The sequence below is a fragment of the Delphinus delphis genome, chromosome 11, assembly GCF_949987515.2.
Source record: "Delphinus delphis chromosome 11, mDelDel1.2, whole genome shotgun sequence".
Lineage (NCBI taxonomy): Eukaryota > Metazoa > Chordata > Mammalia > Artiodactyla > Delphinidae > Delphinus > Delphinus delphis.
The window spans coordinates 60,382,145-60,394,347 of NC_082693.1; the positions used below are offsets into that span (position 1 = coordinate 60,382,145).

Genomic DNA, 12,203 nt, shown 5'->3' on the forward strand with positions numbered 1-12,203 from the left:
AATATTTGAATATTAAATAGTTTAATATTTCTGCATGGTACAATAAGGTTTTTACAATGATTCAGTTTTGTTTTTATTTTCAATGATGGGAATGGCCTACAACTCAGATAACCCACAAATTCACTGTCTTACAAGCAGCAGAAATATACAGTTAATTCAGTTATCTTAAGGGCCTTATCAAATACACCAATGAATACCATTAACCCGTTCACAGAATAATTAAAATGTTTCTATCAAAGCTAATGTGTCCTTTTAAGGTTTACGTGTTGTTATTAAATGTGTTAAAAAGGAAACAGAGGTAGAATCCCACGTTTTAAAGCACTACTCTGTAAGCCAATTCCACACAATTAAGACATTTTTATGTCACATAAATACTAATACAGCTTCAATGAACTAGATAAAATAACGTTCAGAGATCCATGTTAATCTAAAAACCAATCAATTTATGGAACTGTTGTTCTCTGCTTATAACCATATTTGAATAAAAAAAAAATTTAAGCATTACTTTACAGGTGATCATATGGGATTTTACCATTTCTAGAGAGAAATAGAGAATTTCTTGGTAGTCACTGCCTGGGCTAGAGAATACTATAAACTGAAAATGTAAAGACAAAATTCGAAGGGCCTCAAAAACATCTATAGTTAACTCAGAGTATAATCTGTAGAACTAGGGAATTCCTTTCTGTCTAGTCTTCCAATAACAAACATGATTTAGCAGAGCTTGGGAGGTTGCTCTTAAAATGACACATTTTACAGGCCATCATGGCCTAAGCATTGAATAGCCTACTCAAAACATCTCTACTCTCCACTCTTTCAAAAAAAAAAAAAGTATATACTCATTCTTTTTTAAAAACCACCCAAAATATCACCAGTACATTTTATAAAATTAAATGCAGTTTTATTAAGGATTTCAAATTACATATGTCAAATTTCTAGAATGGAATAGAACCATTTTGAAACTGGAAAGATGGCATAGATGAACACTGATATCCCTTGAAACTCCAACTTTATTTAAAAAAACAATTCCTCTGCAAACCATATTCCCCCTTATATAACAAGATGAAATAGTATCTACCTCTTCACTTTGGCAACAGCTATTTCCTAAAGGAATAAAAAAAAAATAGTGATTTTGCTACTTCTTTAAGTTCATTAAAAATGGGATTCTATCTTTAGATTAAAAATTTTAAGTTCAGAAAAAGCTGTGTTCAGGTGAGCTATGGGTACAAAAGAAAAAAAAAAGTCACAGAATGTCTAATCAAAACAACCAAAATCATTTTGAAAATAAAGAGGAAAAACAGGTGTTTTCATGGCATTTTCCCCTTTCCCCCCCATAAGCTACTGCAATTGGTTAAGGATTTCCAGTAGTTAATAATATAGAAGGAACTCTAAGGCCTTCCTATAATTACAACCCAATTAGTCCATCCTCACTGTCAAAGCTTTAAAGTTCATCCGCAAAAGTAACAGTAATTAGCCTGAGGTATTTTAAACGTGGCTCTACAGTCTCTAATTTAATGGCATTTCCCCCCCTCTAAAAATGGTCTTATTTCTACTTTAGTCCCATGATATCTGCAGTATTTACTACAATATGGTCATAATTAAAAGAGCTGGAAAAAAAATTCTTGGACCTTTTCAAACAGTTGCTCATCCATCCACTTCTATTAAAATAGGAGCCACACAAAGATCTGCAAGGGTTGCCTGACCGGATCCAGAATAAAGGTCCTTAATCTTTGTTTTCCAGTTTAACTATCAGACCTTGGTATAAATAAAATGCTGAATATCACATACTTGTGGTACAAATAGGTCCAAACTTTTGAGCTTTTGATGAGACTGAGAAACATTTCATAAAATTTAACTTAATATGCCTTAACACATCTGTGAGGTAGTTAAGTAAACAGTACTACCCATTTTAATAGATAGTAAAACAAAAGGCGTGGGTAAATGACACACTCATACTTTAAGGAATAAGAATTGGAATCAACTGTAGAGGCTTGGGGCCTTTTGTCTAGTTCTGACCAAAGGAAATAAAATTTACCCTTTTAATCTTTCTATTAAAAACATTAAATCATTTAAGATTTTGTTTTCTTTTTTAATACTCTCTCATTAGTAGATGTAGTACCTCTTCCAAAGTTGGCACCCTTTCCAATAATGCGGTAAACTGGGTACATAATTTAAGCTAGGCCTCTGCTTCTACCTGAATTAGTACAAAATTAAGACATTATCTCTGGAGAACTAAAATTATATTTGACATTTTTATTTTAGGCTGCAAAAACAAAAACGAGCAAACAAACAACAAAAAACTTGAAATAGGCTTGTCAAATGATGTAAATTCATCCTTTCCAGGGAAGCAGAAGGTAGACCCTACCACAAAGAAAAGATGCTTAGTTAATGGAGGTTAAATTTTAAAAGTACAGTTAAAATAAAAATAATGAGACTTAACTTCTGAAAATACTAGGTTTTATTCACCTCCCTGTGGTAACCAATAACCATACTATTAGTTAATAAGATTTCTTTATAGTAACTGTCACCTGAAATACAAAAATCCATTAACAATCTAAGTTATCAGGTGTGGTCTTACTGGAAATTCTTAACCATATACTTGTCTTGACAAGTATTGTTTTTTAAATGATGAATTGTCTTAGTATAAGTCACCGTATTTCTGTAACAAAGTAATGAAAGGCACAGCTAGTGCAAGCGAACTTAAACCCATTCAACTACCCGCTGAAAAAATACTTTGGTTCTTCAGGAAAAAAATTAGCAAGACAAAAAATCTGGTTCATTTCACAGTTCTGTTCATTTTCATAACTGTAATCTAGTAGTTACAAGATAAAAATACTCCAGGAAGAACCAAATATGTAGCAATGAACAAACATGCGTGAGAGAATTTGTGCATTCAATGTATCTGGCAGAAAAACTAGTTAAAATGCTAAGTAGAACAAATTTGGTCTTTAAAATATCAGTTCCTTTCCTTTAAAAAAAAAACTTGAGTCTACCAAGAAAATACAAAAACATAAGGCTGTAAGTAAATAATAGTTGTGTTTAGGCTATTACAGTGCAGGTTATCCTCAAGGCCACATACATCCTGCTTCACTGCTGCTTGCACTCTGCTGGGTTTTGATCCTTCTGTTAAAGGAAAACAACAAGTCAATCTATCTTTTTCTACCTGCTTCAATTTATTTTTCAATAGTAGTTAACTATCTTAATTATCACATTATCTCACTGTTCTGTCAAAATTTCTGCCAAATTTAAAAAACTAAATGATGGCAAATTATTTATTCAAATATTACCAAGTCACAAAAATGCTAAAAAATAAAAGCCCCAATTTTACATTGTAGAATGAACTCCATAAAGTGAAAACATTAAGCTATCATCTTAAAATAGCCAAGCAATTTGTTAAGTCATATTACCAATTATTTTTGCCTTTTAATAGATCAGTTATTCTAAAATACTAATTCCATTCATATTTAGCTGTTAACCCCAATTCATGCCTATTAGAATATTTGATTTTTTTTAACTACCCTCTGTTACCTGCTCACTAGGTTAAAGTATCTTCTGGATATTTTTACAGCACAAGCAAATGAATAAATACATTAAAGAGAAACCAGAAGTTCCAAATGAATTCTGATAACATACTAAGCATTCTGTGGGAGATAAAGTCCACATGACAACTTCCCAGGAATAAGAAACTGGGACTCTCAGATATGGAGCAAAGAGATGACTGGGAGAACCTAGGAGTATTGCTCCCCTATTCCTGTGCACTCCTGCATTCAGATGATTTAAAAACTGACCTATGTTTATTATAAGCTTTCCTTTGGGGAGAAAACAACCTAAAGAACACAAGCAATAAGTAATTTTAAGTGCTTCTAAAAAAAACATTTAAAAAAAATGCCCAAGATAATGTGCCATTAAAATAGAACCTAGGGTTATTTCGCCTGAAACTAGGAAAAATAAAGGTCAGAACCAAAAATAAACGTTTCTTAGGAAAGGTGCATTGAAATTACATGTACTATTGAAATGCCAGTGAGGAGAGATTTATTAAAGACTTTAATAGACTAAAATAAACTTTACATTAAGAAACACTAACTCATATTTAACCTGCCTTAAATTTAACAGAAAGCAGCACTAATTTTGCTCACCTTTGGGTCATAGTCTGGATCATTTTCCTCATCTCCTTCTTCTTCCCCTTCCTATATTAAAGTTCAAAATGCATCCATGAAGTAGGTACATAATAGGAAGAAACGGCTCATAATGTAGGGAGAATTTAATACAAGTTACTCTATAAGTCAACAGATTTTCATGATTACAGAGTTTGGTGACAATGCAATTTAATTTGAAAGCTTCTAATATGAAAGATTTCCCAACACAACTTGAGACATCCAGACAGGTTTTATTGAAAAGATTTACTGCAGCCAACGTTGAAAAAGTTTACTGCAGCTTTTGACTTCTTCAAAGAGCTGATAACCCTGCAGCAGAACAGAATTATTTGAAATAAAAAAAATGTTCTGAGTTTTGCAATTTATTTATTGAAACCTCATACATACATTGTTTGGCTGTAGAATTCTAAAACCATATTTTTTTCCAAAAACTTTTTTATCCCATATCACAGAGTAATGATTTATAGCAAAGGAATACATAAGTCACTCAATTTGCTTCTCAATGTGTTAAACAGAATTATTTGCTCATTTGGTAAACATTACCTCATCCGCTTCTTCACCTTCTTCATCATACTAAAAAAGGGAAAAAAGGAGACATTTGAATGACACTAACAAACATCTGAAAGTAGCATTTAGTTAATATCCACCATTGTATCCCCTAATATCTAAAGAGAGGAAAAAATACATTCCCTATAGTGACTGATTATAAATTAAAACAAGGACAATAGCTTCAGGAATCACCCAGCTCAGTGCCATTATCTAAACCTGACACTTTAAAAAATTAAAATAAAGAACACAGTACAATCACGGATGAAGTATGCTCAGATAACTATGACCGTAAATATTACTTGCCTGTACAAAAAGGACCTAAAGGCTATGTGAATGATTGTCATTTAACAAGAAAGATATACAAAATATTTGAGAGCAGCCTAATTTTACCTTAATCGTTACTTAATATTCCTATGGATAAAAATTCCATGCTTCCTAATAAAGATTTTTATCAGTAGTAGAAAATGTACAAGGTTACGTTTTGTTTGGTCAAAGATGTGTAATGGATTTACAACACTAACCCAACAAAGTAAAGTTTTACTACTTCAGAGAAAGTAGCCTTCCTAATAGCAGGAAAATAAAAACTACAATAAATGAACCCAAAGATCCTAAAAGGACCTACTTAATTCAAGGAGGTTATCTAAAAGGACATAAGTAATCAGCCTAATTTTGAATTATTCTGTCTTGCTTTTTAACAATTGCATCTATTCATTAAACCTCTCACCGATTCTGACTATCACACCCTCATCAAACGATTTCACTGCTGGATTCAAATTCACTCACATCATCATCATCATCTTCAATAGCTTCTCCAGTAAAGTATAACACTGATCTTGGGATTATGCGCTCACGTAAAAAGTGACCAATTTCAAAGTCCGCAGCAAGGATAGCTTCAGCATCGTCATCCTGTTAAAGAAAAATAAAAGCACAGGATTTAATAACTTATTTAATTTGGCATATGCGAGACTCGGATTTAAATCATATGCAGAAACTCTCAACTTCACTTTTAACTTTAAACTTTTAAAATTATCTTACATGTGCATGATCAAATAGTCTCTACATATGCCCTAGGTTTACAGGTTTTTAATAAAAATAAGTTTAATAAAAATAAGCAGGCCAGTATACATACTGGTTATCGCTTAAGTTTTCTCTAGCTTAAAAGTTACAAAAGCAACTTTGCTATATGACTACAACTTTCTTTTTAAAATATTAATTACTGAAAACACCAACCGGAATAACAGCAAGAAAGAATCTCAGGCTTTTCCAAATAACATTATGTATATGGCACATAAGACCAGAGAAGATCATTTCACACTTCCTAAAAGACAGCATCCAAGCGTCTGTGTAATGCCAAGTGAGATACTGTCCTACTTGATAAAGACTAAGTCAATCTAGGATTTCTACTTAATGGCAAAGTACAGCACAGAAATGCTGTTGATATTATTCAAAATTAAAATCATTCCATGATACTAAAGTTCTAGTTCTGTGATACTAAACACTGAGTAACTATTCTGTGAATTCCTGAATGTTTATTTTGATTCATCAACATAATCCACTCTAACAACAACAACAATAAAACACCAAAGGGTCGTGGGGGAAGACTTTGAAGGAAAGAATTCTAATCACAGGCAGAGGTGTTCTATCCATAACTCAAGATTGTGTTGGTACCATCAATATTTCGCAACAGGCTTAAGCCAAATTCAAAACTGAACTAGCCTACCTTGCCTGTGTAGATTTCTTTAAGGCTGTTCCTCATTCCTGGCTGTGTGCTAGGCACATTTCACAGTTTTCGGCTATATGACCACATATATAAAACCAAATTTCCATCGGAATAATAACCACACAAAGAACTCTAAGTACAATCTGATTAGTGTTTAGTAAATAGTATAAATGATTTAATACATTCTATTTTCAATAAGGAAGAAAACTAGTCTTGAAAACTTGAATCCCTCACAGCAGTATTTGCAAGTCTCAGAAGAAAGGACTCTCTTTAGCCTTTCACCATTTCTCAGTAGAAGCACCAAAAGCTATTTTTTTTTTTTTTTTTTTGCGGTACGCGGGCCTCTCACTGCTGTGGCCTCTCCCGTTGCGGAGCACAGGCTCTGGACGTGCAGGCTCAGCGGCCATGGCTCAGAGGCCCAGCCGCTCCGCGGCATGTGGGATCCTCCCGGACCGGGACACGAACCCGTGTCCCCTGCATCAGCAGGCAGACTCTCAACCACTGCGCCACCAGGGAAGCCTCAAAAGCATTTTAAATGGAGTAATTTTTCACATGCGTAAAGGTCTTCCTCTATGCATTGCAAGCCCCAGAACAAAATACTAGTAGCAACTATTCTACTCCCTACATTTAAGAACCAGTCCTTTAATTTCATATTTAGTAAACAATTCAACAAATAAATAACAATTCAGCTTACCAGATCTCCACTCTCAGGAACTGCAAAATTGAGAAAAGAAATTCAAATGAATAAAAAGTAAACAAAGCTTACAATAAAACAACCATAAATACCCAAAGTAAAACACTATTTACCTTCAGGAGGGGCAAAAAAATTAAAGAAAGAGTCATTAGAAACTGTTTTGGTCACAGTACGAACTGTCCCACGTCCCTTGTGTTTCTGCTTCTTCTTAATGGTTTTCAAAGTGACATTCTTCCCTTTTTTCCAATCTATCTGGCACCTTCCAAAACAAAGGGGAGAGATGGTCTATCACAATTAACACATTACTTTCAATTGCTAGGAAAGCTGAGATTTTTCTAATTAAATTTCTATTTAATTTCAAATTTAGAGGGGAAATTTGTGCAGCTTTTTGTAGCAGTACAAAGAGAAAATTTTTATTTCTAAACAAACTTTTTCAATAAATATATTTACAATTACCACAAACTCACAATAAATTTAAATGTACACTCCTTTGGAAAAATATCTGTAATGGTCTATGGAGAATTCTAGGAAAATGAATAAGCCCTTCTCAGCAAACGTTTTACTGAAATGTTTGGAGATAAAAATGTATGTATGTACTAAGCAGACACACTAGAAGATACCAAATATCACAAATCATAAGTAAAGCAAAAACAGATATAACACTCTGTTAAAGTAATAAAATTAAACTTACCCTGTACAACCCATAATTTCTGGTCCATCAAAAGAAAAAGGATCAGAATCATCTGGTTCTGACCTCATCCTATATGTCTTTGTCAATACTTCATTTGTGAAATATTCATTGGGTTCAAAGTGAAATTCTAAGACAAAACTCTTAAAAAAAAAAAAAAGAAAGAAAAAAAAGAAAAATCATAAAAAGTAATTAAATTCCTACATGATAAATTTCAATGCTTCAGTAAATAAAGCTTAATCTATGATTTTTATAAACATATAAAATCTTAAGTGACAAAGTCCTACTCTGGGAAAGAAAGGGTCAGATAAATCCCGAAGTATCTTAAAAGCAAAATGTGGCACAAAATAAACTGATAAAACTTAGTTCAGCTAACACTACTATTTAGTAACATGTTTATGACATAGGTTAGGTAGAGCTGAATAAACTGACCAACCCCCCACCCCCCCCATCTCCACAGAGAGGGCTTTAAACCTTAGACTAGAACCTAGCTTGACAGAGAAAAAGCCCAACTGTATCACATGTAATATAAGAACTAATAGCCTACAGAGCCTTTGCCCATGCTTTACATAATATTGATGGTTTTGGAGAGAAGCCGTTGGCTGATCTTTCATAATGGGTAAGTGGGAGCCCTCTAACATTTTTGTTTTATTTAATTCCCAGACACATGTCTTTTAATACAGAATAAGCATTTTCTTATTCATGTTCCTTTGCTATTATTTTTATATACATTTTAATCTAGGATCAAAAATTGACTATATTTCAAAAATAGTTTACAGAGGGAGGAAAAGGAATAAATACTGCATCACAACTGTCAACATCCAAACATTTATTTCCTACCATCAATTAAGTAACAGTTTTAATTTCTTCCCACTCCCATGTCTAACCCTTGAATGTCACCTTTCTTTAGAAAGTTCCATTTATCTACTTGTAAACAGCTAATGCTACAAAATTGAAAATATTTCAAAATTTTTACCATAGGCTGACCAGCATCTGAGAACTTCACTTTAATATCTTTCAAGTGCTTCAGAATAGGTTCATCATGTTCCTTCAAATTAAAAAAAAAATTAATTTGATAAAAGTAAGAAAAAAAATTAAAATGAGTATCTGAATGGCATACTAGTGTTCTGTTATTAGACAATAAGCACTTAACTGACAGACATTTTATTGTTCAGTTTTATGTACTATTATGAACCATAAAGACTTAATTCTCCAGGTTATGCCTTATACTGAAGCTAGTTTACTTAGTTCTACTTTCTATCACCATTGGCTGAAAAAAGGTGACTAAATAGAGAACTACATCATTATACAGACTGAATGGGCTGAAAAGTTCAAAATCAAGTCTAAATAATTCATGTTTGCTTTAAAAATGTTTCCAGATCTGGACTTCCCTGGCGGTCCAGTGGCTAAGACTCTGCGCTTCCACTGGAGGGGGCACGGGTTCGATCCCTGGTTGGGGAACTAAAGATGCATATACCACACATGTCGTGTGGTGCAGCCAAAAATATTTTTTAAAAAAAGTTTCCCCAATCATTAATTGCTGCCTTTTCCAGCTGCTTGTTCCTTTTCTACTTTGCTAAAAAGTAGAAATGCAGTAAGCAGTCATTGTTCTGAGACAGTTTCCTTTTCTTGACATTAACGTCCAACAATCACAATACAAGGTAACAAGTACTACAATGCAGATGATAGCGGCTCAAGAAATGATTCAGATTAGGAGAGGCAAAGTTTCCCAGAGAAGGTGACATCTGTGTCAGTTTCCCAGGGAAAAATGACAATTGTTAAAATAGGTAAATATTTTTACAGTATTCTTTTAAAATACAAATGTCCCTTGGAGTAGTTGTTTCAGACTGAAAAGGTCTCTGGGGTAGGACAACTGAAACTCCCCCATCCTACCACCACACTCCACATCTAAAAACAGAAGGCACAGGGATATATGAGAAAGCATCATACAGTGAGATAAGCAATTACCAAAGGGACTATTTCATTATCTAATTTTTGAAAACAAATTATAATTTATTTGATTACATTAATCAGAGCTGCAATTTTCCTTCTACCAATAACAGCTCTTTCAAAACAAAGCAATCATGGGAATTCCCTTGTGATCCAGTGGTTAGGACTCCTCGCTTTCACTACCAAGGGCCCGGGTTCGATCCCTGATTGGGGAACTAAGATCCCACAAGCCGCATGGCGTGGCATGGGCCCTCTCCAAAAAAAAAAAAAAAAGAAGAAGAAAGCAATCATTCTATAAAAATCAATAATAAAGAGACTAGTCATCAGAGCCATTTAAACTTCAAAGGTTTACCCTTTGAGGTAAACTGGGTTTTTTATGAATAAAATTACCTGAACCATATCACTGAGCAAGTCAACATTCTTAAAAACGGTCAACCAAAATTCAGGAATTCCTTTGGGGTCTTCTTTTTCTTCATCCTTTTTCTCATCTTCAATCTTGGCCTTTTCTTTTAGCTCCTCCTTAATAAAAGACAGCATTCATCATTACTGGATACCCAGATTAGACATCTTGATAAAATTTTTCACATCCCCTTAACTTGCATGCAGTGGCAGAGAACCCAACAAACCCTCAATGACTAATTTTAACATTTAGCCAAAGAAGTTCTAGTCTAATTGTGTAAACACTGCTGTTACCCATACCAGACCTTACTTCCATAATATTTCTACTACCATACCCCTTCCAAAAAGAAAGCCACTAGGACCATGAGCTGTAGGAAAAAAAATTCAGCTTCATGGGAGAGAAGAGGAAAAAAAAATAAGACTTAAGCACAGTAAAGAGGAAAAGCAAAAGAAATATAAACCCTGTCCATTGCCTCACCCATTGGTGCTCTTAATCAAAATATATTCTCTTAATCACCAATGTTAAAACATCAATGCTGGAGAAACAGGTCATGTAACAGAGCACTGGATTTGTATCACAGCTCTGCCATCTGTAAGTTGTGGGCAGGACATTTAGAGACCTCCATTTGCACTTTAAAAATGGGAACAATCCTTTTGTATGTCATCATGAAGTTCAAACGAAAAGTTTATATGAATCTATAAACTTTAAATGCTATAAAAATGCAAGGAAAAGGTGAATTTGGGTACAGGTGGAGTTGGGCTAACAGTGGATCATCTGCACTCACTATCCATCTCACAATAAAGATAATTATTTCCAAGGTATAAAAACACACTAAATTTAAGTTAATACCAACCGAAATTTCATCTTCCTCATCTGGTTTCCATTCACATTCTTCTTCTGTAGGTTCATAAATGGCATTAATGATCTCAAATCGCTAAAATGATTAAAAACAAAAACTTGCATAAAAACACTGGCATCGAAGCTAAAAACTAGATGTCCCTCATTAAGAATGCTTAAAGATTTAATTAATTCATACAACTTGAATTGCTATTATCGATAGTTCTCCCAAATTCCTCTAATAACCATTTTGCTGACAGTTCTAACAAAAGTTTGTTTATATTTCCAGAGCTTTATCTTCTTGAATTTTACATTAAAAAAACAAAGTATTAGAAAGCATTACCTTATCAAATAGAGGTTGATAGAGAACAGCATACTTTCTTTCAAGATCATGAACTTCCTCATAGAACTTGGCTTCTATCTGTGCACATTTAACTTGAAGGTTTTTGAGAGCATTCACGCGTCTTTTAACTACCCTAGGCAAGCTGAAAGGTTAGAAAGCACCAGTTATGTAGCATCACAGTAAAACCCAAGTAACACTTCTTTTAGCATACTGAAATTGAAGCATAAAAGTTAGTAACAGCTTTCCTATTTGAAGCAAAAGGTACATTCGAAGTAATTAAAATTCAAGAGATATAAATACACAGACCTCTTGACCATAAAACATTTCAAAAGAGGAAATTTAACCAGGTACAGTAAATTGGTAAGAAAATGTAAACCGTATCACCAACCCTAAATCTTTCATCGTAATTAAGTTCAGCACTGGGCTCGTCAGTGCTGGCATCTCAGTTGTAAAATGCAGTCTAAAAGTTAAAAAGTCACGGACTGGGCTTCCCTGGTGGCGCAGTGGTTGAGAGTCCGCCTGCCGATGCAGGGGACACGGGTTCGTGCCCCGGTCTGGGAAGAACCCACATGCTGCAGAGAGGCTGGGCCCGTGAGCCATGGCCGCTGAGCCTGCGCGTCCGGAGCCTGTGCTCCGCAACGGGAGAGGCCCGCGTACCGCCAAAAAAAAAAAAAAAAAAAAGTCATGGACTAACCATCCTAACAATAACCTGAATAATTTTTTAAAATATGTACAATTGAGGGAATTCCCTGGAGGGCCAGCTGTTAGGACTCCGAGCTCCCATTACAGGGGGCACAGCTTCAATCCTTGGTCAGAGAACTAAAATCCCACAAGTAGCACAGCACAGCCAAATTAAATAAATAAATTAATA

The 12,203-nt window shown here is 34.2% G+C and overlaps 1 protein-coding gene across 7 annotated transcripts in view; it reads right to left on the reverse strand.

Annotated features, from left to right (window-relative positions):
* Nucleotides 1–12,203, reverse strand: part of NAP1L1 (nucleosome assembly protein 1 like 1) — a 35,565-nt gene continuing 23,362 nt past the window's right edge. For 3 of the 7 annotated variants that reach the window (XM_060025282.1, XM_060025277.1, XM_060025283.1), the window contains 12 exons: nucleotides 11,333–11,474; nucleotides 11,006–11,086; nucleotides 10,143–10,271; nucleotides 8,779–8,850; nucleotides 7,806–7,945; nucleotides 7,228–7,373; nucleotides 7,115–7,134; nucleotides 5,484–5,606; nucleotides 4,695–4,724; nucleotides 4,134–4,184; nucleotides 3,049–3,120; nucleotides 1–2,358 (listed from right to left, as the gene is read on the reverse strand). In XM_060025282.1, coding sequence (XP_059881265.1) covers nucleotides 3,085–3,120; nucleotides 4,134–4,184; nucleotides 4,695–4,724; nucleotides 5,484–5,606; nucleotides 7,115–7,134; nucleotides 7,228–7,373; nucleotides 7,806–7,945; nucleotides 8,779–8,850; nucleotides 10,143–10,271; nucleotides 11,006–11,086; nucleotides 11,333–11,474 — 970 coding nt within the window. In that variant the 3' untranslated portion in view covers nucleotides 1–2,358; nucleotides 3,049–3,084. Of the gene's footprint in view, nucleotides 2,359–3,048; nucleotides 3,121–4,133; nucleotides 4,185–4,225; nucleotides 4,461–4,485; nucleotides 4,725–5,424; nucleotides 5,607–7,114; nucleotides 7,135–7,227; nucleotides 7,374–7,805; nucleotides 7,946–8,778; nucleotides 8,851–10,142; nucleotides 10,272–11,005; nucleotides 11,087–11,332; nucleotides 11,475–12,203 lie in introns of those variants that run through there. The other 4 variants (XM_060025279.1, XM_060025278.1, XM_060025280.1 and 1 more) reach the window with 4 other exon arrangements.